Raw genomic sequence first — 25,742 nt, forward strand, 5'->3', positions numbered from 1 at the left:
TAGACCACAAGGCTAATGCGATGCCCTTCGGGCTGGTTTGTCTCAAAAGAAGTACAAAGATAATTTTGACATCTGAATAGTGCTCTGTATTTTTATATGCCCTTAATCCTCCCCTCCATTATTCTGCAGCAATTTAAGAGTCACAATCAGAAACAGATAATAACACTATAAATTTTATGTTTGATTTTGGGTTTTGATGTTGTGAGGGTGTTTATAAGGACCTGATGGGGCTTTTGAAAACCACAAAATTTATGTCAGTTTTGTTTTCTTTTGCCTTTTTTAAAAGCTAGCAGCACAAGCCCCCAACATTTAAAAATTTTAAGAGGGTTTGAATATAGGTGTAACATTTCCCATATGCAATCAAAGTGCTTGTAAAGGAAATATTATATTCTGCTTATAACCTTGAATTTGCTTCCTTTGAGCCATGGAATGTGTGTGTATGAGAGAGAGGGGTCTCAGCTCCATTACTGTGTTATTAAAGGAGAGAGAGAGGTTACATTTCGTATACCACATGTTTGTATCCCGCTTGCCTTTATGATGTAAATTACTGACATCTTTCCTTGCTTCACTGGATTGTTCTGTAGTCTCTATAGATAATGTATGGCTATTAGTTGCCTTTGTTTTTGCTATATACAGAATACTCATTTTGAGCTGTTAATTCAGTGGTGATGTGTTCAAACTGAAAAAATTATTTCAGTAGCTCAAAGTTTTCTGACATTAATATGCTGTGAACCCTTTGAAGCTCAGTATGTTTCAATTCCAAGGTATTTCTTTACAAATATGGCATTCAGGCATTTTGCAAAGTGAAATTGTGATCTTAGCATACGCATTTTCTATAAATTTAAAATAATATCTTGCCCTCACTGGCACTTTACAAGGTGAGGCTAATGGGTCATGATGGGCACTATAGAAAAAAAACTGAAGTGAACTGCTACTCATAGCTGAACAGATGATTTCTTTTACTTTAAGGTTCAGTTCAAGTTAAATCAGTTTCTATTTACAAAGAAATTCCCAAAATAGAGTTACTCAAGCAGGTGTTACCTTTTAACAATGTTTTTGTCTTGCGCTCCATTTTCATGTTGTCCTCAAACTGATGCCATATTAACTTCCTAATTAAGTTTTACAAATGCACAGTAGTACATTCCTCCACATGCCCCATTAAATATGATGCATAGATATATGTAAATCCAGCATCGATACATTTAACACATGGGGCCTTTTTCTAGTGCCGCCAGAATTTATTTCAAGCGTGTAAATGAAGTATTTGGGAAATGACCTCAGACATACTTTAGATTGAACATGTAAACCGAACATAGTCATCACTAGCTGTCGTTACACTTTTGTTTGTTTTCTTTTTTCAATAAGCATTTGAATATTGGAAAGGCGCATTAAAAACATGTGTAATGTATAGATATTGTTTCAAACCAGATGAGACTACTAAGAACACATGGAATACAGTAAGTATGAGTAAATGAGCATATTACTAAGAATACATCAAAAGCAAACAAACAGTTCCTCTATGTGATAAATCAGAATTTAACTTGTCAGTGCTGCTGCCTTGCAGTAGGGAGATTGTGTATTCCTGTCCCAGGTCCACCCTGCGTGGAAGTGCTTTGAGTAGTGAGAAAAGAGCTATATACATGTTAAGAATTATTACTATTAATAAAATGGTGGATGTGTAAATAACTGGTAAAAAGGGTGAGGAAGGAAGTGCCACTTATTATCCTGTTCTCCTGATTATTAGTAAGTCACTGTAGTAAAACCTACTAGAACATAACATGTTCAAAATGCCTGTAAATGTAAGATCAGCAAACTAAATAATCACAAATGTTAATATTATATTTAAGATTGTCATGTGTGTGGGTGGCGCAGTGGTAGCGCTGCTGCCTCACAGTAACGTGACCATGATCATGACCAGGACTCGCCCTGTGTGGAGTTTGCATGTTCTCCATGTGTCTGTGTGGGTTTCCTCCAGTGACACTCAATTAGCCCTAATGGGGTGTGTGTGTTTGCCCAGTGATGGACTGGCGCCATGTGCAGGGTTTTCTTCCTGCGTTGCACCCTATGATAGGCTCTGACAAAAGCAACCCTGGTCTGGATTAAGCGGGTTAGAAAGTAACATGATTGCTTGCATTCTTACACATCTTACTACATGTTTGCCTAATTGTGCACTCAATTAATGTGGACCTTTCTTTGCTGAAGTCTTATATAATGTCATGAAAGTTTAAAAGAGAAGGTGAAAAACCACAACAGTGTTTGTTGCTTTTATTATTAATTACCATGTAATCACATGAACTATACTGCTGATAATCAATTATATTTTTTGAATATGCAAAAAATTTGACAAATTCATTATACAGCATTTACCTACCTAATTGAAAATTTATCTTTGTTTTTCATTTCTAAGTATTGCTCTTAGACTGTCTATCAAATAATTGTCACATCGTTACACTGAAATTCTCAAAGAGAAACCTTCATTTACATAGTCCGTAATTTGTGTTCCTGGAAACATTTAACTGGCATGTTTTGGTTCCTTTCCTATGTTGTAAGCCACAACTCCTCCATTCCTGACAGTTTAGTGCTGACGTGGCTAGCCTTTTAGTTAGAGAGATGAACACTGTATAAGGCCTTTCCATTGTGGATTTAATTAAAAGCAGCAGTGGGTCCGGAAGTTGTTTTAGATTTGATGCTTGTTTTTGTGGTAATGTCAGGAGTTCAGCTTTTGTTGGAGGGGATGCCAGTTTGTGAAACGTCACTCCTAAAGGTTTTAGACATACGGTATTGTGCATAGTGTTTGCATGTTCATTACATACAGTACAGCACTTTAAAAGTGACAGATTCTTGTTCCTTCTAATGACTGGGAAAAGTTTTAGCCGTTAATTGTGGCCATGATACAGTGCCGAGGTATCTCTCTGAATTACCCTGTTGTTGCTTTGAAGGACTAGGGTGTTGTACTGTGTTAGCCATTATGAATGTAGTGAAAAGTCAAGCAAAATGACACCTTTTATTGGCTAGCTAAAAAGATTACAATATGCAAGCTTTTGAGGCAACTCAGGCGGTTTCTTCAGTCAAGATTACATTGATTACATCTTGCCTGAAAAAGGGGCCTGAGTTGCCTTGAAAGCTTGCATATTGTAATCTTTTTAGTTAGCCAATAAAACGTGTCATTTTGCTTGACTTTTTGCTTTGAAGGAGTAGTACAGAGGTGAGATTTTGTTGACACCATCACCCTGAAAATTAGCAGGCGCTCACAAGATTCTAATAAAACAGAATAAGGACTTCTGCTATGGGTTCTTCTCTTTTGCTGTATCATAGAACCTCCTGAAGCAAATTTACAATTTGTTTGTAAGCAAGATTAGATTTGTTTTCTTTGTTTGGTTGGCCTCTGGTATTTGTTTTCTATCTTAGTTGTTAAGATATTTTAATGTTTTTTTTCTTCACTAGTCCCCACGATATTTAAGCTCCCAAATACTACTATATTTAATAGTAGCAAGTTAGCTTTTGAAACCATTCTTCCTTCATTGCCTTGGAGAGCTCCTAGGAATGCTTCCAGATACCAGAATTCATTTATTTTCTGCATGAAATAAAGCCTCCGTCTTCTAAAGAAATGTTTTTTATTGTCTGAACTGTTAACGAAAAAGTCCCTTAGGTGGAATAATACTTTGAGATTTTTTTATATACTGTCTGTATATATATATATATATATATATATATATATAATTCTCAATACTGCATTACACTTGATCAAATTATATGCTATGTTAGTGGTTTCCAGCAATAAGCATCACGCAGCTGTCACATATAGTGTCACGCTTGCACTGCTCTAAATATGCAGTTTAAAGGGCAGATTACTCCGTTAGATGTGAAGCTGTAAGTTATAGCTGAAAATTTTCTTTCTTTACTTGATTTTTTTTCTTTTCTTCAAAGAGTTGGCTTTTGATGTAATTCAGGAAATCATGGAGGGGAGAATGAAAGAAATTTTTTCATAAGTTTTAGAATTAAAACTCTAAAAATTCTAAAAATGCACTACCTTTTTCTGGCCTCTTATTATATCTATGTCTTTAGGTCTACTGTATATGTTAGCATGAAGATTTCTGTCTTCTTAGTAATGAAGTGGGATTATAGATTTAGGTTTTTAAGATTTGTTTAGTTAAATATTCATAGTCTACAAAGCACTAGTTGAAAGGAGATATTTTATTAATGCATCTCCAATATTGGACAGACGGATATATAGAACCAGCTGACTTGTGATCGTAGTCCTTAAGGTTTCTACCTCATATATGCACTTAAAATGGCTGTCAAGGGAGACATGACTGAAGTCCCTGTAGAAGACCTCTAGAGGGTGGCTGCTTTTGTAAATCCCACTCAAACAACAAAAATAACGCATCCTAAAATAAAGTTGAAGAGATCTTGAGGTCTACTTGATAGCTTTGAATTTCTTTAAACATTAGCTACTTGATATCTAAAGGACACAGGACCAGTAATAATGTTTTGTGTGCAATTTGTTTATCTATCAGGGATCAGTAGTGAGAATATTTTACAAAGTTAACAGTTATAGTCAATATTAAATAATTTATGTACTGCATGTGCTTCTGACAGCATTCTCTTCTTTAATATTAGGAGTCTGTGTTTTTCATGCTGATATTCTAAGTGAGTAATGTGGCATTAAAGTTGGAATAGTATTTTCAATGATAGAGTGTGGAACATCTTATGCATGATTAATTCAGACATAGTATATGTTTTGCGAGATAATAAGGATTTTCTTTGAAGGAAAAGCTTTGGTTGTTTATTAAGCAGTCCATTTATTTTACATCTACAGTAACTTTCTACTGTATACAGAAAAACATTTTCTGACCGCATAAATGAAGCACTTACTTTGAAGTCAACTAAAAATACATTCTGTCTTTCAGGGATCAAGTTGTTTGCAAGGTTTATCAAAAATCAGCAACAGAATTTTTCTTGTTACAAGTTTTACATTTAGTTCTTCAGTTTTGAGATATAGTGGATGGGCACATTAAATACTGATTTGTTACCAAGCCCTGATAATGCACATTGTAGCACAATACAACAGAACTGTCAAGTCAAGTAACGTTTTGAATGTCCATAAAGTCTTTTTGTCTAGGTAACTTATTGTGTGTCTATAGAAGAATAATAGGATGTATGTGTCTTATTGTAATTTTATGTCATGTACTTAGTATTTTTTTATATGATTTGATATACTTTGTTAATCCTAAAGTTCAAATTGTCTTTTCGCATGACCTTTTAGGGGTCAGAGCGCAGGGTCGGCTATTGTACAGCCACCCTGGAGCAATGGGCTCAACGGAGTAGGATTTTTTTGGCAGTAACAGGGTTTGCACTGGCAATTGAATGAATCTCAGCATTTTAAAAATATTTAGGTTCAGCTGTACTTATCCTTATTAAAGTACAGTGTTGTCACCCGAGAGGAATGCACAAGTCCAAATGAATAGTGGGGTGGCAACCAAGTCATCTCATTTATTGAAATAATAGGGACAAGCAAAGTAATAAGCACATGGTGGCGCAAAACAGTACAAAAAGTGGTTTCTGCCATTGGCTATAGCAGAGGTTCTGAAGAGCGGTCAGGCTTCAGGTTGGAGCTCCGTCCAGTGGATTACTTGTCCCCAAATGAGACACCTCCTTCCAGTGGTGCACTGCTCTTATAGTCCTTTAATTGGAAGGGGTGGGGTCATCTGCTCTCATTGGGTGTTTGTTTGGAGCTATGAATGAAAAACGAAAAGATAGTGACTGGGCCCCCTTGTGCCCCAAGGTGGTAGTGCTTACTAGCAACGACCCTCTTTTGCGCATGGCTGACTACAGCCTTTATGCTGTTCATTACTTTCTACCTTACTTCTGTGGTTCAGACTTTAAAAATAATTTCACGCAGGTAATCCTATTAGCCTTTTTTTTTTAACAAAGCAAGGATGTAGTAGTAAAGTAGAAATGTTTTAAATGTTATTCTCAATAGTAATGTCACCAATGCTTGAGGGGAGAACCTTAAACAAATCTCAACTAACTTAAGGTAATTTCTTTATAACAGATGATCATCAGACCTACATTTTGCACCTCATATCTGTCAGTCTGCTATAGAAGTCACCACTCTCAAGTACAGACCTCATATATTTCTTGTATCACCTTTACAGCAGATATTAGCTGACAAAGCAGTGACATTCATAGCTAGCACTGGTCACAAGGACTCTCCAACAGGTCATATTTCTTGTAATAATTGTATATAATTGACAATATCCAAAGCAAAAATGTACAGTCATTTCCCTGTATCATTTTGTCAATGTATTATTGTAAAGTTTCTTGCTAGAAACTACAGGATGTCTAGTTTGCTTTTTATTAATCACATTCCTGGGATTTCAGCACTGTTTCTGCTAAGAATTTTAATCAGGGAATGTAGCCTTATGACGTAAATGTTGAATGTTAAAGGAAGAGGCTGGCAGTGCAATTTATAATTGTGCAACACTAAATAAGTCACTCAAGCAGTCAGCAGTCCAACTGTAGGAAAAGAATACACTCTGCTTCAGTATAAACTTTGAATGCTTCAAAGGCCTAGTTTGTGTCTCTCTAACATAAGTTCTGTCAGCATTTGAACGTTTTGACCTACAATGCCAAAATTTTAATGAAGCACTACATGAGCTTAAGAGAATACGCTCTGCTTCAGTATAAACTGTGAATGCTTCAAAGGCCTAGTTTGTGTCTCTCTAACGTAAGTTCTGTCAGCATTTGAACGCTTTGACCTACAATGCCAACATTTTAATTAAGCACTGCATGAGCTTAAAAGACAACCATAAGACATCTAAAGTATTTTAGTACTATTGGATAGATATTTTTTCTATTTACTTAGTGTTGGCTGAGTGACGAGAGGTTTCAGGAACATGAAGCCATTATTGAGACAGAGTAGATAAGTTTTCATTTAACAATGTGGAATGTGTGTTGTGTTTAACAAAATAGACTTTTTCAGTATGAGCAAAAAATCAAGGGTTTATTTATGTTGACTTTTTTGTTGTAGGTACCGAGGGAAAGCAAACTTTTCTTTATTTTGTATTGCAGCTTTTTGTGTGGTGTATAAAAGTTTGAACAACAGCAAGCCTGTACTCCAAGGAGCATGTAAAGCCATTTTGAATAAAAATGATTTTTGTTGGCTTTGCTTTCATCTTGTATGGCTTCACTGTACATTGTACTCCTTGCCTTTTGTTGTCACAGATGATTTGGCTCCCTCATGTAGCATGTTAACATCTGGGTACAGTTTAGGGGTCAAAGTTTAAACTGAAATTAGCATCTGGAAGAAATTTAAATCTGTAGCTCACTCTCTCTAGTCGTCTCTGTTTGTTACGTATCTTCTTTTTCTTTGTTCTGATTCTCTCTAGTAAACTCTTCTCAGAGTTTAGTCCCATGTTTGTTGTCTCCCCTCCTTTTAGTTTCTCTTGCCCCCATTAGCCTCTTTCCTAAATACCATTTCTCCCACACTGCTTCGTTTAACAGTAGTTCTGTCTGCCAGTCAGTATGTTTTTACTTCTCATTTCTCCTACAATTCTCTCCACTAGCTTCACCATCTTTTCTCTTCATTACCCCCTCCTACTCCCCTCACTCCCTCTGAGACTGCACTTTGCAGCTCTTTTTATCTGCACATGCAGCATGTTTGGAGCAGGCACTCTGAATCCCTTTGTAGTTTTTTGCCTTTCCACGCCAGCTCGACAGAAGCACACTGGGAGGCGTGTGCCTAAGCAGATTCCAACCCTATTGGCTCAGTTTAGAGGACTCTACCAGGCTGTTTGCTGAATGTGTGTGTGTGTGCATAACGTGTTCAGAATCACATTGGATGCCAAAAGACAGATGCTGGCAATTTTCTGTGGAATAATTGGGAAATACTTGAAGCAGCTTGAAGGATCTGGTATGAAATGAAAGCAGTGCAACACTTCTGATTGTTAATCTGAAATCGTTTTTGAGATAGCTGAATTTGGAATTAAAATAGTGGATAACTTCTAATTATGAAAGTTTATTTGTACAGTTAGTCAGAAAGGTTTTTTTAATTTTTAGGGGATTATATTTTTTTCTTTTGTCTGCGTTTATGGATTTTGAACACTGAACACTTGGTTTCTTTTTCCTTTGTGGAATTTGCTATTAAATATTCCTTCATAATTCCTCAATAACGTGTTGTTCTGTGCTGCATACTGCTAGCATGACGGATGTTTTAGTTTCTGACTGTAACTTGCAGTCTGTCTGTGACCGACTGGATCATTGCTGTCTGGAGAACAACCTTGAAGATGCAGAAGTAAAGCGGCATTCTAACACCGGAGCCAGACTATGGGGCAGAGTACGGAATAAACTTCTACGACAAAAGGTTCTTTACACTTGAAAATACTATGTATTCTTGAGATAGTGCTAGATAAAACCACAGATATGTCTTTGGGATTCAGCGTTTCAAGTCCTGCCTTGTTCATTAGGGACCAGGAAAGAAAATCTAATCTCCACATTTCACTGCATGACAGTGTGCATTGAGCAAGTTCTATCCAGATTTTTTTTTACTTCATTTTTTAAATATAATGAGCTATTTGTGACTTTTACCATGAGCACAGCCATGTATTCAATGCAGGTGTTCAATATGTTTTATGTTTATTGGAATACAAATTAGAAAACAGCAGCAGCATAGATAAAACTCCAAGACTCAGCTGTCTTTCAAATGGTGTAAGTGCAAGGTTAGAAATTAAACACGTCCCACATAGATCGTTATAAATCTGAAAATAGTCAAAATACTTTGGTTTCTGTATCTCTGACTCCACATATGATTGTTGATTAGTATTACTAATGTAATATTTATACAAGTTTTATGAATATTTCTGAAGTATTATTAAACCTATTCTTACATACTTATTTGTTTTGTCTGAAGACAGGCTTGATTAACTTTTTTAGATATACAGTACTAATATAAAAGAAAACCATGCAGTACTTACATATATAAGTAAACCTCTAATAATGTCACCAGACACCATAAAACATATATAAAATAACAGAAAATTACTGATCATGAGCAAAACCGTAAATAATTCACTGAATGAACATTTGAGTCTTTTCGTACCCCTGTATGTGACTTGAATAAAGGATCCAGACTGATGTTATTCTTGCCTGTGTCCTAAAATCTGGGTAAATAAGCACCAGTTAAAATTTAAAATAAAAACATACAATTATCATGCATAATGTTGATTTGAACCAGTGATTTTTTTAAACATGATGTTTACGGGGAGGCGCTGCCATTTTAGGGCTATTTTAGGGTATTTATCTGAGTTTTTTTAATCTGTTTAAAGCAACTCTTATGATTGTGCTTAAAATTATTGTTACTACATGTAAAATAAATTGCACTGTTTTAACAAAATCTGCTTTAGGAACACTTCCTAACTCTGTCAGGATTCTGCCTAATAACAAAATTGTTAGAAATCAGCTTAAATTGAGCGGGTTTAGTCAAGTGCTGATTGCATAAAATATTAACACCTCAGCTTAGCTGCCATCGCTACATACCCTGTATCATTCATTTAGACATCCAAGGTCTTCCGATATTGACCTTCCTGCGATCTAGCTCTTCCCGCTCTTTTGCTAAATGTTGTTTAGATTTGTGGCTCCAGCACTTTTGAACTCTCGATTAGGGTCTTAAAGCCCATTCATCATAACTTTAAAATATTATGTCAAAACCATTTTTCCTCAGTTGCACTTTAGATTCCATTTTTTTAATGGAATCTTTTGTACATGTGGATCTTGTTGTTCATGCTAAAAATTTGCTTTGCAGGTGATGGGCTCAAATGCCATTCCCCCACAGGCTATGTAAGGCACTTGGCCTCGAGATAGGCACAGGCAAACACCAATCCTAGTACTGTATCAATATTCTTATCAACCAACAAGATTTATTCTGCATCATGATGGAATTTTAATTTTTGTATTGCTTTTTGTCTGACTACATTCCCTGGGCCAGTTTGACATGATTTTCTCTCCTAAGAACACCAGGCTCTCAACAGTTTCAATCTGGATATTGTGGTGGCTTAACAAGCCTCTTCAGTAGTGCTTGGGAAGTGTGCACAACACCTCATCACCATTCAGTTATGGTGGCCAGTTTTTAAAAAGGTCACAGGAGGGTTTGTTCTACTTATACTCTTACTTGTTACCCACTTTGGCAAAGTTTATACCAGGCTACTGAAATGGAAACTCTATGTGATCGTGTTTGTTCTGATCTGGCTTTGGAACAGTGGAATGGTTCTTTGACCTAGCATGGATACTTTAGTGGTTTTGGGAACTAAACCACCTTGTACTAACCTATTTTTATAAAGTTTGATAAGGCCTATGTATTCTTCATGTTATCCACAAGAGTACAGGGTACGAGAACTGTTCTGCCTGGCATTCAATCTAGGAGTACCATGGAATTTAACTGAAGGAGGCTGTTGTTGTGGTTAGGGTGGACTGGTATGTTACCACCATAACTGTGACCAGGAAATTCAAATAGAAATTAAAACAAGTGTGTTTGTGTATACCATGCAGATTTCATATGATTTGTTAACTGTTGCTGCTATCTGTACTGTACATGCTGTTTATTGCTTTTTTTTAGTTTGACTAAATGCCTGAACGTTAGCAGGCATTTTCCCAGTGACTTATTGTGTTATGTGTACTTAGTGTCTCATTCAACCATGATCAGACTGGCTTAATGTAGTTCAGGGTCTTAAAGGATATCAGACATAAGCCAGCAACCAGACCTAAATAGGGTGTCAGTCATGTCCACATTATCTCTTTTGGGACAATGTAGAGTGACCAGTCAACTTAAAATACATATTTTTGGGATGTGTAAATAATACCGGCGTGCTCAGAAAAAACCACAGACTGAAACAGAATGGTAGGGAGAACTACAAACTTCACAAATGTTTCTATAAGGATGTATTCAGGGTACATTAAATCTACATGCCTAACCAAGCTCAAATGACCCATGAAGAGCAGCAATTTTATATCTGCTTTGACTGCTCTATATATAGTCACCATGAGTCACAGTGACCACAGTCACTAAAGAGAAACATAACTTCTGTGATCATACAAGGGTTGTACTGAAAGTAACGCCTGTCAGGTCATAACTCCTTTACTACCAACACAACATAGGCAACTACATACATGTGCAAAGTAACTATTTGTTTACAACATGGTACTGTTCAAAATATTCTCCACCAGTGGTGATGCATTTGCACCACATTTGAGCCCACTTGTCAGATCCACTTGGAAGAACTCATTTAGACACTCCCTGGTCCAGCATCTGATAACTTCTACTTTACTTGTATCATTGAAGCACTGTCCCCAAAAGAACCTAGCTGACACACATTTTCCTTTATCCAAGGTTGTGGATAATCATTTCAACAGCACTATGACCACAGCGAAGTTCCTCCACAAATTTTCAGACAGTAATCAGGTAGTTTGCACAAATCCTGTTGTCCACCATGTTTGTTTTCTTTTGTGACTAATGTCAGTGGCCTTCCACTACATGGTTTGTCTTCAGCACTAGTTTCGCCTTCTTTAAACTTTTTCACCCATCTTCGCACATTACTCTCCTCCATTATTGCCTTACCATACACATTTCTGAGACTTTCATGGATTTTGGCACAAGTACACCCTTGATTGGTCAAAAACCTGATCACTGCTCTTTGCTTCTGCTTAATATTCATAGTTTTGCAACCCCAAGAAATATAAAGAGTATGTCATCTATGCAGTAAAAGTCAGTCTATCTGATGATGTAAAAACATCATGTATGGGTTAATAGTTTCAGAGAAAATGGCAAACAGGCTTTACTTTTAACACAACTCTCTTACCTTTCACTTAGTATGGAAGCTCTTCCACATGTATGAAAGTACTGTATAGCATTGGTACTAAGATTATTAGTGGAATTGTAACATATTCTTAATAATAAAAGTGTATGAATTGGAATTTTTTTTACCTTTTCCAGTACACTGAACAAATTGTATATGCTGTATGGTTTTAGTATTTATTATTCAGCATGTAGTTTTTCTCTGTGGCACTTCAGAATGGGTTCTTGCCTGTGCCCAATGCTACCTGGCTAGCTGCTGACCCACGAAGACCGAATGCAAATTTTACAAGAGTTACAAGTGAGGAATTGTTTGCATATTGGAAAAGTAGAGTTACAAAACATAGAACATCTGGATTTCTACTCAGTCACCATTGTGCCGTTCGCTCTATTAGTCATTTGTAGCTGTTTAATGGATGTGTAGGTCAGCCATCATTTCACTTCACAAACAGACTTTCTGTAGTACAAGGTCTTGGACTGACAAAGGCTATCTCAGCGGAACATTGTGTAAGACAGACATCAAACCTGGATAAGGTTCCAGTCCATCACATAATACATTCATGCATAAATCTAATGCTCATTCACCTGTGTCCAGTTCAGAGCTTCCAGAATAATCAAGAAAAAATCAGTGTAGCAGAATCAGCAAATTCCAAATGAAAAGCATCCCAAACTGTGAAATGAACCCATGTCCAGGACCTGGGCAGCAGTAAATCTAGTGGCTACGTAAGTTATGTTTAAATAACTTTTATGTTTTACTCCCTGTGCATCAGTGAGGTGGATGTTGCAGAGTATATATTATCAGAGTATAAAATTTAATCACACATTTGTATGTATTTATATCTAATTTTTATTTGCATAATCAGTGGAATACTGACAACAGAGGCTGGAGAAAAAATTTCCAAGATGAATACAAATGTATGTAATAGCACGAGAGATCCCTATGTAAAGGTAAATTGCTAAAAACGACTTCCCAGATTAATGCTTGCCTCTTTCCAGTCTTGGACATCCACAGTCGGAGGAGGTGTTAATTTACTGAAGGTTAAGGATCAGATCTGGGTCAAGTCCCTAGTTGGAAGACAGAGATGGTAATTTGCTTTGCACAGCCTATCTAAGCATGCCAAATTGTAGTGTTTCTGTGTGAGTGACTGACTGTTGGTCTTTCTAAACAATAGCATTAATATGCATGCATTAAAAAACAAAACAAGTTGCAGTTTTATTTACTTTGTGACAGGGAATAGTGAACCGTTGCTGCAGCAGTGAAAGAGCAGTGCGTGTTCGCTAGTGTGATTATATTGCATCTGATTCCTTTGGCATGTTAATGACTATAATTACCAGATGTTCTAAGCAAAGGCTTTTTTTTGCAGTTCAGTGCACTAACCTTTAATGTCTTGGGAAGGGTTAGTAATTTAAATTTATGATTTTAACTAGACAGCTTGATTAATTTAGAAGGGAACTGTTTAGGCACATCTTATTCCCTATCGTATTACTTCACAAATATTGCAACTGGAAATAAATAAACACTCAAACCTGTTAGTGTATTTAAGAATTATAGTGAATTAAAACCAGGAAAAAAACAGCATTACATTTCAAGTTTGTGTACTTGGATAAACAAATGAAAATTTAGTACTTTTATTTTATACTGTATGTAGGGGTGTATCTAGTGGTTGTTTATTAGTAAGTATAATAACGAGACTGGACAGAAATATCTGAAGAATCTGCTGAGAACAGAAAAGGTAACTATTTGTAAAGTAGATCTCTAATGAACAATTCCACGTTGGCTTGTCATTACTGGAAAATTTACATACTGTACCTGTGTGTGTGTGTACACATATATACACAAAGAACAAGAGACAGAACATATTTTTTTTTATTCTATTACCTGTCTTTGACAGGTACCATGGATAGCTATATTTAATTCATAGAGCCATCACAAACACACACTTACTAGCCATTTTTGTGTGGTTGGGTTATCAGAGTAAAAGGAGAAAAAACTGCGCAGACACAGGAATAACATGGGTAGTGACCTGGTAATGGTATTCAAGCCCAGGTTGATGGATCCAAGAGGTAGAAGTACTAAACTTCTATGACATCCTGTACAAATACTGTAGATGCTTCCATTTATACTTGGCTGTTATGAATGTAAACATTGCACAATTTCAGCCATCTTCCAGGAAATGTAAGTAAAGACAAAGAAAGGATGCAAAAGTGTTGTCGTTCCAAGTGGGAAAATCTGTTGTTTATTGTTGAAGAGCAGACTGTTGACTGTTGTGTGTTAACCACTAGTGCTGAGCTGAATTTGCCTAATCATAACATAAGGTAGTAACAGATTGTGAGTCCCATATAAATGATGTTCTCGTGGATAAAGTGGAGTTGGGGTCACCGGTCTATTTCCTATTTAGCAACCTCAGGTTTTCTGAGGAAATTGACAAATCTGTCATAAACCAAAGAAAATAAAGGCTTATATCCCTGCCAAATTGTCTAAGTTTTCATACACTCCCTCCTCAACAACTGTAAGGCTCTTTGCTTTGGTACTACTTAAAAAGCCTTAAATTGACTGCAGTTTGTTCAAACATACTCTGCCACAGAAAACCCAAACTAAAATATTATTCCACATTATTGCTATTCTCTATCAATTGATCAGTATAAACTTTTCCACATTATATGCTACAGCACTTTTTCCTTGAACATCTCATAAACCTTTTTTATGTTTTAACTAATGAATAGAATTTGAGGATAAACAAAAATACAAGTTGGTACATTTACCAAGAGCACTCATGAAAGTCTCAGTGTTTTGTTAAAGACATTTCATAAAAATCCATAAAGCTTGACAACTTTATTTGCAATATAAATATTTTAGGTAAATGTGATGTCACATATGCTAAAGTTGTGTCTACAGTTTAAACTAAAGTACACACCTTACTAATGTGAACATTTTCCTAAATTTGGGAAGTTAGCTGCTGAGGTGATAATGTTTATTTTTCATAAAGAACTGCCCACAGAAAAGGCCAGCCTAGCAACAGAAGTGTTTCTGAACAACATAGCAGAAAATAGTTTTCACCGCTCGAAAAAAAGAGGTGTTTTGTGCAGTCTGGAAACGATCTGGAAAGGTCTGAAAATGTAATTATTAGCAGAGCCAGAATTGTTATTTATTATAAAGGGGAATTTTTTGATGAAGTGTCCAGGTTTTGAAGCACTAAATGTCAGACATCTGTTTGTTCCTGTAGATTTCTGCACTGCTTTTATGAGTAGATTCAAGCTACTGTGTATCCGTTGTTTCATACCTTTTGTTTTAATTTTTTTTAGTTTTGCCAGACTGCTGACTGTTGTTCTCATGTTATATGTAAACCAAAGGAGTTCCAAACATGTAGTCTCAGGCACTTCTTTTTTAGATCACATAATTTGCTATTGTTTGGAGAGATTTTATATCTTCCTTAACCAGTAAAGCATCTTATTAGGGTCAGGCCTCCTCACCTCATCTGAGAGAAAGTCTGAAAACAAAACTTCTACTTCAAGTGCTTGTCCTTGCTTTTAAACTCCATATAGATATTTATACATGTGTCACAATAAAGATTTGAATTTACTTTTATTTTTAGATATTGAGTTCTTGATTTATAATGACCACTTTTAATAAGAATCACAATGAATGAGATAAGATATGGTCCAAAACTTATTATATGTATTACCTATTTGCAGAGACTTGTCTGGAGGGGCTCACAAAATGTCCAAACTGGCAGTAAGGACGAAATGAGTTCTCACTCGACTGGCATGTGTGGGTCTGTAGGACTGCCTTGCCAAAATGGAGTGCAGTCACTACAGTTGCTCTCCCACAGAGCTGTAATGCTCAGTAAGGGTTTTGTGGTTTTCTTTACACATAATTGCATCGGCATGAATGCTGGGAAGCTGTTACTGAACTGTTGATGGATGGAGATTAAATTTCATACATTTGTGTCTTTTGGGCACCACCATTAACATAATCAAAGTCATGGAGAATACCAGGTTATCAACCACTCTGCAGTCCCCTCAGGGTTTGCTAACGTCCTTAACACAATGCAGATTTAAACAGGGACTGTTGGAAGTTTGGCGTTGCTTTATAACTAGAGGATTGTTTGGTTATCTAGGGGCTTATAACATTGGCTGTTTTATATTTCCATAATATTCTTTCAGAAAATATTTGGTAGAAACTAGTAATGGGGACTGTGGAGGGGGGATTGTTATCAGGATGTATAACAGTGGTATTTAATTTTATGGAAATGTGCTGTAGATAAAGGTAAAAAACATTTATCTGACTTATTCTAAGCTGGCTTGCATCCAAAGCTATTAAACAACAGACACATTATTACTGACTGGAATACAAGAATGTGTTGTGCTGCTTGGTGCATGTTGTGTCATTAAATATTAATATGTAAGAATGCTTTTGATGTGTAAATTGTTTCTGAAAATACAATACCACCTGGTAGAGAAATTAATGATACTGTAGAATAACCGTCGTCTGGAGTCATTAAAAGGATTTCTGTAATGTAAGAGAAATTGACAGATGCATATTAAAGGAGCTTTAAATCATCATTGATTTTTATATATTTATTTATATATATATATATATATATATATATATATATATATATATATAGTATATAAACTGCTCAAAAGAATTAAAGGAAGCTTTGAAAACACATCAGATCTCAATGGGTAAAAAATCATGCTGGATATCTATACTGATATAGACTGGGTAATGTGTTTGAAATGAAAGGATTCCACATCGTTTCATGAAAATGAAAATTTTCAACCTACAGAGGGCTGAATTCAAAGACACCCTGAAAATCAAAGTGAAAAAAGGATGCAGCAAGCTAGACCATTTTGCTGAAATTTCATTGCAACAACTCAAAATCGTACTCGTTAGTTTGTATGACCCCACGTACTTGTATGCATACCTGACAACGTCGGCGTATGCTTCTAATGAGACGACAGATGGTGTCCTGGGGGATCTCCACCCAGATCTGGATCAGGACATCACTGAGCTCCTGGACAGTCTGAGGTGCAACCAGGCAGCGTTGGATGGACCGAAACATAATGTCCCAGAGGTGTTCTATTGGATTTAGGTCAGGCAAGCGTGGAGGCCAATCAATGGTATCAATTCCTTCATCCTCCAGGAAGTGCCTGCATACTCTTGGCGCATGAGGCCGGGCATTGTCGTGCACCAGGAGGAACCCAGGACCCACTGTACCAGCATAGGGTCTGACAATGGGTCCAAGGAGTTCATCCCGATAACTAATGGCAGTCAAGATCTAGCCTGTAGAAGTCAGTGTGCCCCTCCATGGATATGTCTCCCCAGACCATCACTGACCCACCAACATCCAGTCATCTTCTCAGGGTGAATCTGCTCTCATCTGTGAAAAGCACAGGGTGCCAGTGGTGGACCTGCCAATTCTGGTATTCTGTGGCAAATGCCAATCGAGCTCTGCGGTACCGGGCAGTGAGCACAGGGCCCACTAGAGGATGTCGAGCCTTCAGACCACCCTCATGAAGTTTACTTCTGATTGTTTGGTCAATGACATTCACACCAGTGGCCTGCTGGAGGCCATTTTGTAGGCAGTGCTCATCCTGGTCCTCCTTGCCCAAAGGAGCAGATACCAGTCCTGGTAATGGGTTAAGGACCTTCTACGGCCCTGTCTAGCTTTCCTAAAGTAACTGCCTGTCTCCTGGAATCTTCTCCATGCCCTTGAGATTCTGCTGGGTGACACGGCAAACCTTCTGGCACTGACACGTATTGATGTGCCATTCTGGAGAAGTTGGACTACCTGTGCAATGTCTGTAGGGTCCAGGTATCTCCTCATACTACCAGTAGTGACACTGACCGTAGCCAAATGCAAAACTAGTGAAATAACAGTCAGAAAAGATGAGGAGGGAAAAATGTCAGTGGCCTCCACCTGTTAAACCATTCCTGATTTAGGGGTTGTCTCATTGTTGCCCCTCTAGTGCACCTGTTAATTTCATTAATACCAAAGCAGCTGAAACTGATTAACAACCCCCTCTGCTACTTAACTGACCAGATCAGTATCCCAGAAGTTCCATTGACTGGATGCTATATTCTGATTAAAAAGTGTTCCTTTACTTTTTGAGCAGTATATATGTATATATTTGTGCTACATGACATAATGAACTTTTTGTGTGTGTGTGTGTGCTTCACCTTATTTCTGAACATCAGCAACTATTTTTCTCTTTAGATATTTCAGTTCTTTGCCTTTTACTTTGGTGATCGATTGTAAAAGATTTATTCTTGGGTGGTACCACTTTTTTAGCCTTTGAAAGGACATGAACCCAGGAAGTATTCTTTAGGACGGAGTTGTCTTTGAATAAGCAGAAGGTCATCTCAGATGTTCTTTTCATTGATTTTATTTACAAAATGCAAAGGAGCCAATTATTTGGACAATATTTTGTAGTAGAAAAACAGCATTTTTTATTTAATTTTATCTGTATGTTTCTCATTTGAGCATGCAAAACATGGTTCATTATCTCTGCTGCTGCATATATACAAATTGTTGAGTTTGCTATCTGTACCGCATATAAGCATACAAGTTACCATTTTGAAGCTTATGTAGTGAACAAATTATTTCAGATAGGTGGAGGTGTAGTGCTTCTCTGAAAGTCACAGACTTTTTTCTTGACACAGTGTACATTATCTAAAGAATACTTGTAAGAGTGAGAGTAGTGTGTTAATCTGTAGAAGCAGTAAAGTCTCCCTGTTACTTGGATTTTAGTGACCAGTTTAGGTACCTAATGGCAGAGCTACATGAAGCTGGAAGAAGCGGGGTTGGATAGCTTGGCATTTACTGTGAACAGGCAATAGTGCAATGAGGCTTAAATATATAGAGGGTAGATATTAACATGGAAGAAGAGTGCAGGAGTATATAACACAGTATGTTAGATGCACGTTCATGTCTTGTGTCTGTTACCAGTTCTCTGAGAGCCAGGAAATGCAAATGGTGCAATGTTAAGGGAAGTGTCGGTAAGTGCTGAATTGTATGTAATTGACTACAGGTCATCAATATGGCTGTCAAAATTCATGCTTTTATAGAGAGCTGCCTAACTAGAGTTCACAGATGAAATGCCCTGATTCAATGCAATAAATCATTCACTACATGATTTTTCATTTATAGGTTGACATTGCATCCGGGGGCAGCACGGTTCGTGTCCTGTGTCCTCCTTGTGTGGAGTTTGCATGTTCTCCTTGTGTCTGTGCAGGTGTTTTCCAGGTGCCCCAGTTTCCTCCCATAGTCTAAAGACATGCAGGTTAAGTGAATTGGCAATGCTAAATTGGCCCTAGTAAGTCTATGTGTGGCCCTGTGATGGACTGTCACTCTGTCCAGGGTTTGTTACTGCTTTGCATCCTATGCTTGCTGGAATAGGCTCCAGCTCCTGCTACGTCCCTGGTCTGGATTAGAAAATGACATGACATTGTATCCAGGCCCCAGTAATTAGCAATGATGTAGAAAAATGACAAAAATGGAAACCCTACTTTGTGCTTAGCTTATTTATTTCAGTAAATTGTAAAACGTGTGATATTTAGAATACTTCCATACCTGGAGTTGGAGTGGTTACAATGGTCACCCCCCGTTAGTTACTTGCTCATCTAGAAGAAAATAAGCTACTGAGCTTTTGTTAGTAATTATATTTTCACTCATTTAGATTCTAACACTTTTGTATTTTTAAGACATGCAGTACTCTCTTTGAAAACATATGGCAATTGTTAACTTTTATTTTTTTAAAAATACATTCAAGTTTCCCAGCTATATAATGATTTTCTACAGAGTTAACTTGAATAGCTTCTAAATTACAGAACCGTTACATTTTTGATCCTATATTATCTCTCATGATAAAGCATGCTCTGAAATTGAATGTGTTTAAAGCCAATTAGACCAATAAATGAAACATTATGTTTGATCAACAGTGCCTGATTTAAACATATTGAAGGAGAATATTATTGTTAGTCTTCTGAACATAATCTTAAATGCTGTCTACTGCCTTCAGTGCTATATCTTGATATTTAAAGTTAGTTTTTCACTCACCTCCTAACACAACCATAAAACACAGAGCAGTAAGATCATGAGTAGGTATTCTAGTTTTCATCTGTCACGTCACCAAACCTTTGATAGTACTGATCTTTGGGGAAGCACAAAGGTGCATTGGCATGTGCTACTGCTTCACACATCCAAACACTTTGTAGAGAATTCCAGCCAGGGAAGGTTCTGTGTGATGGCTGCTAATTCTCCCTTAATCTACATACTGTATGTTTTATTTGGGTTCTACATCTTTTCATCCATCCCATATCCTCTAGATGTGCAAATCAGGTTCATGGGTGACTCCCCATTGTGACACAGACTGGTGGCAGATGCTGCCTCTCCCTGTCGTTAATAAACTCCTTCAGAAGAAGCATACTCCTCTGTTATTGTGTGTGAAATCTCTCGAGTCATCCAATACAATATGTAATTAAATACAGCATGTTTGACTATATCATGTCAAAGTTCACAACAGTTGTGTTACAATATGAAATAGTTTATCATTGATGATACGAATGAATTAAAAAGTAGATAAAGTAGAAGACCACTCAGGGACACACCTAGGTGTTCCTCACTGAAAATGTTGGCTTAAGAAGTGGATTGTCTCACTAGCCATCCTGTTTTCTTTGCTCTAGTATTCTTCTACATTTTTATACAACTGTGGTCTGTGAATGTAAACTTATCCCAATGGCCTGCATTAAGCACACATTTTTGCATTGAAAACCAGCTGTGTTTATGAGAAAAAAACATCTAGTTTTGGAAATGTTTCTGTTTCCTTTGGCTTTTTGTGTATATCTATAAAAATCAAAAGGTAGAATTTCAGTACTGAGCTGGATTTAATTTTGAAAGCTCTTTTCCCCAAACATTCTCAGATGTTCCTTTTAAAGATGTTAAAAAATGTACTTAACTACTTTGGTAAGCCACCTATTTTAAACTGGAAATATTTGCATTACATTTAGAGTCACGTGATTAATAAACCTTCTGAAAGTGGGTCAGATAATCTGCAGTGGAAATATCTTTTGCATGTGTAATTTGAGTCCTTTGTATGAGGTAGTTGTTCTCATTTCCCAGGCTCAGGCTGGCAGTGATTGGTTTAATTGTTTCTTCCTTGAATTTCTTGAGCTGAATGCTTTAGAGAAACATACAACTCAGCCTTAATGTAGAAACTGCATGTAAAAAGTGCCATTTGTTTATAAATGACTTTAGTATACTAAAGCCAACATTTCAGTTTCCCCTCATAGGGCACCCCTATTGTACTCATGATTAAAAAAAAATAAAATTTAATACCATGCGTAAAAAAAAAATAAAAAATACTGATGTGTATTTAAATATCTTGTCTGTCAAGAAATGGAGATCTTTCTTGGATTTTAATATAATTCATACTTATGCAACCAATATTTTAAAAACAAAAGTAAGCTGGAGTGTTTCCACCACAGTATAATTTGAAATAAACATGCTTTTGTGTTATGTTTTATTTTGTTCAAGTTACTGATTGCTAGTATTGAAAATGTAGGCATACTTTGTAGAAGCTTAAAGTTCTAAACTGTTATCTTGATTTATGAGATTTTTTTCATTCTCAGTTGACACTGCAGTTAATTTGCTTAAATGAGAGCATAAAACGTTGGTTCTTTCATTGAACTTTAAAAAAAAACATGTCCTATTCAAAGATTGTGCTAGTTTGCTTTTCAAAAGACGTACTGTCTCATGGCTTAGGGCCCCATTACACTTTTTTTTTTTTTTTCAGCAAATTTCAGCTGTGGATATTATTTATATAATCTTGGTGAAGCTGGGATAGTTGCCACACTCTGGTAAACGTCAGCAACTCAGTCACAGACTGGTATGCAACTTAACCTAACTAAATCAAATGGCTGTAAAGGTAGGCCCTGTATGTACAAGATGATTATGCAGATGTACAGTATAGCATATAGAATGCAGCCACAAGGAATAAAGAATCCGGGTGTTTTGGACTGTGCAAACAGAAGGGAGACTCATCCGTCTGAGGTCTCATGCTTTCTGTACCACGAAAGAACAGAAAAGGACAAAGAAGGGCTGAGATCACAGCCTAAATTGCCATACCTAGAAGGTATTTGTAGAGGCACCAGTGCTGTCTGGCAGCACATTAATTGGCTATCAACATGCGATGCTGTGGAAAGTCATCATGGAGTCATGTTGTTTGTTATGCTAGCTGTGTAATATGACAACATTCTCAAGAACACGAGATCCAGCAACTAGATCTGGATGTCATGTAATGTGCCACAGATTTGTTATTTTATGGTATAAATTAGTTTGCCACTGGAAATTGTGTTCTTAAATGAACCAATTTATAGACATACAGTGGGTACGGAAAGTATTCAGACCCCCTTCAATTTTTCACTCTTTTGTTATATTGCAGCCATTTGCTAAAATCATTTAAATTAATTTTTTCCCTCATTAATGTACACACAGCACCCCATATTGACAGACAAAAAAACAAATTTTTGAAATTGTTGCAGATTTATTAAAAAAGAAAAACTGAAATATCACATAGTCCTAAGTATTCATACCCTTTGCTCAGTATTTAGTAGAAACACCCTTTTGAACTAATACAGCCATGAGTCTTCTTGGGAAAAATGCAACAAGCTTTTCACACCTGGATTTGGAGATCCTCTGCCATTCCTCCTTGCAGATCCTCTCCAGTTCTGTCAGGTTGGATGGTAAACGTTGGTGGACAGCCATTTTTAGGTCTCTCCAGAGATGCTCAATTGGGTTTAAGTCAGGGCTCTGGCTGGGCCATTCAAGAACAGTCACAGAGTTGTTGTGAAGCCACTCCTTCGTTATTTTAGCTGTGTGCTTAGGGTCATTGTCTTGTTGGAAGGTAAACCTTCGGCCCAGTCTGAGGTCCTTAGGACTCTGGAGAAGGTTTTGTCCAGGATATCCCTGTACTTGGCCGCATTCATCTTTCCCTCGATAGCAACCAGTCGTCCTGTCCCTGCAGCTGAAAAACACCCCCACAGCATGATGCTGCCACCGCCATGCTTTACTGTGGGGACTGTATTGGACAAGTGATGAGCAGTGCCTGGTTATCTCCACACATACCGCTTAGAATTAAGGCCAAAAAGTTCTATCTTGGTCTCATCAGACCAGAGAATCTTATTTCTCACCATCTCAGAGTTCTTCAGGTGTCTTTTAGCAAACTCCATGCGGGCTGTCATGTGTCTTGCACTGAGGAGAGGCTTCCGACAGGCCACTCTGCCATAAAGCCCTGACTGGTGGAGGGCTGCAGTGATGGTTGACTTTCTACAACTTTCTCCCATCTCCTGACTGCATCTCTGGAGCTCAGCCAAAGTGATCTTTGGGTTCTTCTTTACCTCTCTCACCAAGGCTCTTCTCTCCCGGTAGCTCAGCTTGGCCGGATGGCCAGCTCTAGGAAGGGTTCTGGTCGTCCCAAACGTCTTCCATTTAAGGATTATGGATGCCACTGTGCGCTTGGGAACCTTAAGTGCAGCAGAACATTTTTTGTAACCTTGGCCAGATCTGTGCCTTGCCACAATTCTGTCTCTGAGCTCTTCAGGCAGTTCCTTTGACCTCATGATTCTCATTTGCTCTGACATGCATTGTGAGCTGTAAGGTTATATAGACAGGTGTGTGGCTTTCCTAATCAAGTCCAATCAGTATAATCAAACACAGCTGGACTCAAGTGAAGGTGATCTCAAGGATGATCAGAAGAAATGGAAAGCACCTGAGTTAAATATATGAGTGTCACAGCAAAGGGTCTGAATACTTAGGACCATGTGATATTTCAGTTTTTTTTTTTTTAATAAATCTGCAACAATTTCAAAAATTCTTTTTTTTGTCTGTCAATATGGGGTGCTGTGTGTACATTAATGAGGGAAAGAATTAATATAAATGATTTTAGCAAATGGCTGCAATATAACAAAGAGTGAAAAATTGAAGGGGGTCTGAATACTTTCCGTATCCACTGTAAGTACCATATCCATTCCTGCAATTCAAAATGGCGTGTATGGGACAGCAGTAGGAATGAGAAGGAGGGTATTCTGACACAGGTAAAAGGCTCTGAAGCTCCGGTAAAGAGACAAAGTCAGTCTACAATAAAACTAAATGAGAATGCAGTAAGATTTTGCAGTTCATAATGGATAAACAGTTTGTGCTTGTCATAGTACAGTAGTTTAATAGTTTGTCAATATAAGGATCACCTACCATTCTGGTGAACAATTAATTTTGCTGCTTGCTGTGTACCTTAAAAGATTTGTGGTGACAATTGACCATAGCTGTCAAGGCCAGAAACTTGAAATAGGTTTCACTTTTACCAGGAAGAAGCATCCAGTCATTGCTCGGGCCTGTTAGTTCCACAATTCAGTGCTATATAGGTATCATGTGCATCACCTCTAAAGTCTCAGGGCCACAGGGTACCAGATGTCTTTGCTTTCTCACAGTGTATACATACACAAATCAGTATACAATTCTGAATTACAATCAAAACTGGCATTAATGACAAGCAGCAACTCAGTTATCACATGAATGGTCACTAAATCAAAATTCACCAAAGGCAATATTCCTGGTATGGAGTGGACTGCAGAAAAGCTTCTTGTCTAATAGAAAAAATATAAAACCAGCTCAAGGACACCAAAGAAAGAACTATATGCAGTTAAAACTTTCTCCATAATAAAGGAAGAAGGATTTCTTTAGGCATTCCCAACAATTCCCTATTCTGTTGATCCATGTGTGCTTTGCAAAAAAAGGCAATGCAAAAACATTAAAAATGCAAGTAAATATAATTTTGACCAGTCTGATTTGAATCAAGGGAGGGCAGTATGGCCAAAATGTATATCACAGTATCATTAAACTTACTGATAGTTCCAGTAGATATTGATATAATGCAGTGTTTTTCATCTGCTGGGTCACGACCCATTTTTGGGTCTTGAGCAAAAAAAAAAAAATCTGCTTCATCAAGTAAGTTACATTATAACCCTCAGCTCCCCCAAACCCCCTCCCCAAAAGAATCAAAGGTAGTTTTCAGTATTATTTTTCATATGTAATTACGGCCTTTTTACATAGGGGGACCTCCACCCTGTACTCTTCAATGCATCTGTTTCACCAAGGGGGGAAAACTATATGATTTTTGCGTGTTGGAATCAATAAACATTAATAGGTGAAACAAAAGCATTAGCGAGTAGTTGTTCGCACTTGCATTTCTCTTACCCATCAAAATGCTGCTTAATATTCTGCTACTCAAATAGAATCAGTAGCAGCTGTTCACCTCACTCAAATAAAAGTGCATTTTTTTCTCTCTTGCTCACTTATGCTGCTGCTGCTGCTAAGCAACCACAGCACAAGAAGTGGCCGCTTCCTGTCCTACCATCCCGCTTGCATTAACTCACCAAATGGGATGAAACACACAGCACTCTGGGTGATATCTTAAAGGGGATAGGCTCTACTTATTACACATAGTCACATACAAGCCCATACACAAAAGGCATTAACTAATTAAGAAAACCATTTTGCCTGTTCCCTTGCATAGTTTTGCACACTTTTTTGTTGTATGTTTAAATCTAACATTTTACAGTGAATTTTTAGAATACCAGTAAAGCAATATTAATGAAATCCATGTCAGAAGAAGAACTTCACCTGATCAGCTGGTATATTGCTCATTCCTAGTAACTGATGCTCACCATACAACTATACCAGACTACACAACAAACAAAGATAAATACAGCCCCTTGTACCTCCAGGTGACATAATAGGTGCTGATTGGGGTAATAGGTGATGTGTCAGATGATATTGCTGTCTCCAGGAAATCATACATGAAAAAATGCTACATGAAGTTGAAAATGTTTAAAACCTGG

General features: G+C 37.2%; 1 protein-coding gene across 5 annotated transcripts in view; it reads left to right on the top strand.

The window, feature by feature from the left end:
- The window catches only part of abr (ABR activator of RhoGEF and GTPase), a 382,201-nt gene that overhangs the window by 336,133 nt on the left and 20,326 nt on the right, over positions 1-25,742 (top strand). Inside the window, exon 1 of one of the 5 annotated variants that reach the window (XM_039757045.1) lies at positions 7,928-8,365. The exons of the other annotated variants lie outside the window; for them this stretch is intronic. Coding sequence (XP_039612979.1) covers positions 8,204-8,365 — 162 coding nt within the window. The 5' untranslated portion in view covers positions 7,928-8,203. Of the gene's footprint in view, positions 1-7,927; positions 8,366-25,742 lie in introns of those variants that run through there. 5 annotated transcript variants of the gene reach the window in all.

Source organism: Polypterus senegalus, chromosome 6 (genome assembly GCF_016835505.1).
Source record: "Polypterus senegalus isolate Bchr_013 chromosome 6, ASM1683550v1, whole genome shotgun sequence".
Taxonomy (NCBI): Eukaryota; Metazoa; Chordata; class Cladistia; order Polypteriformes; family Polypteridae; genus Polypterus; species Polypterus senegalus.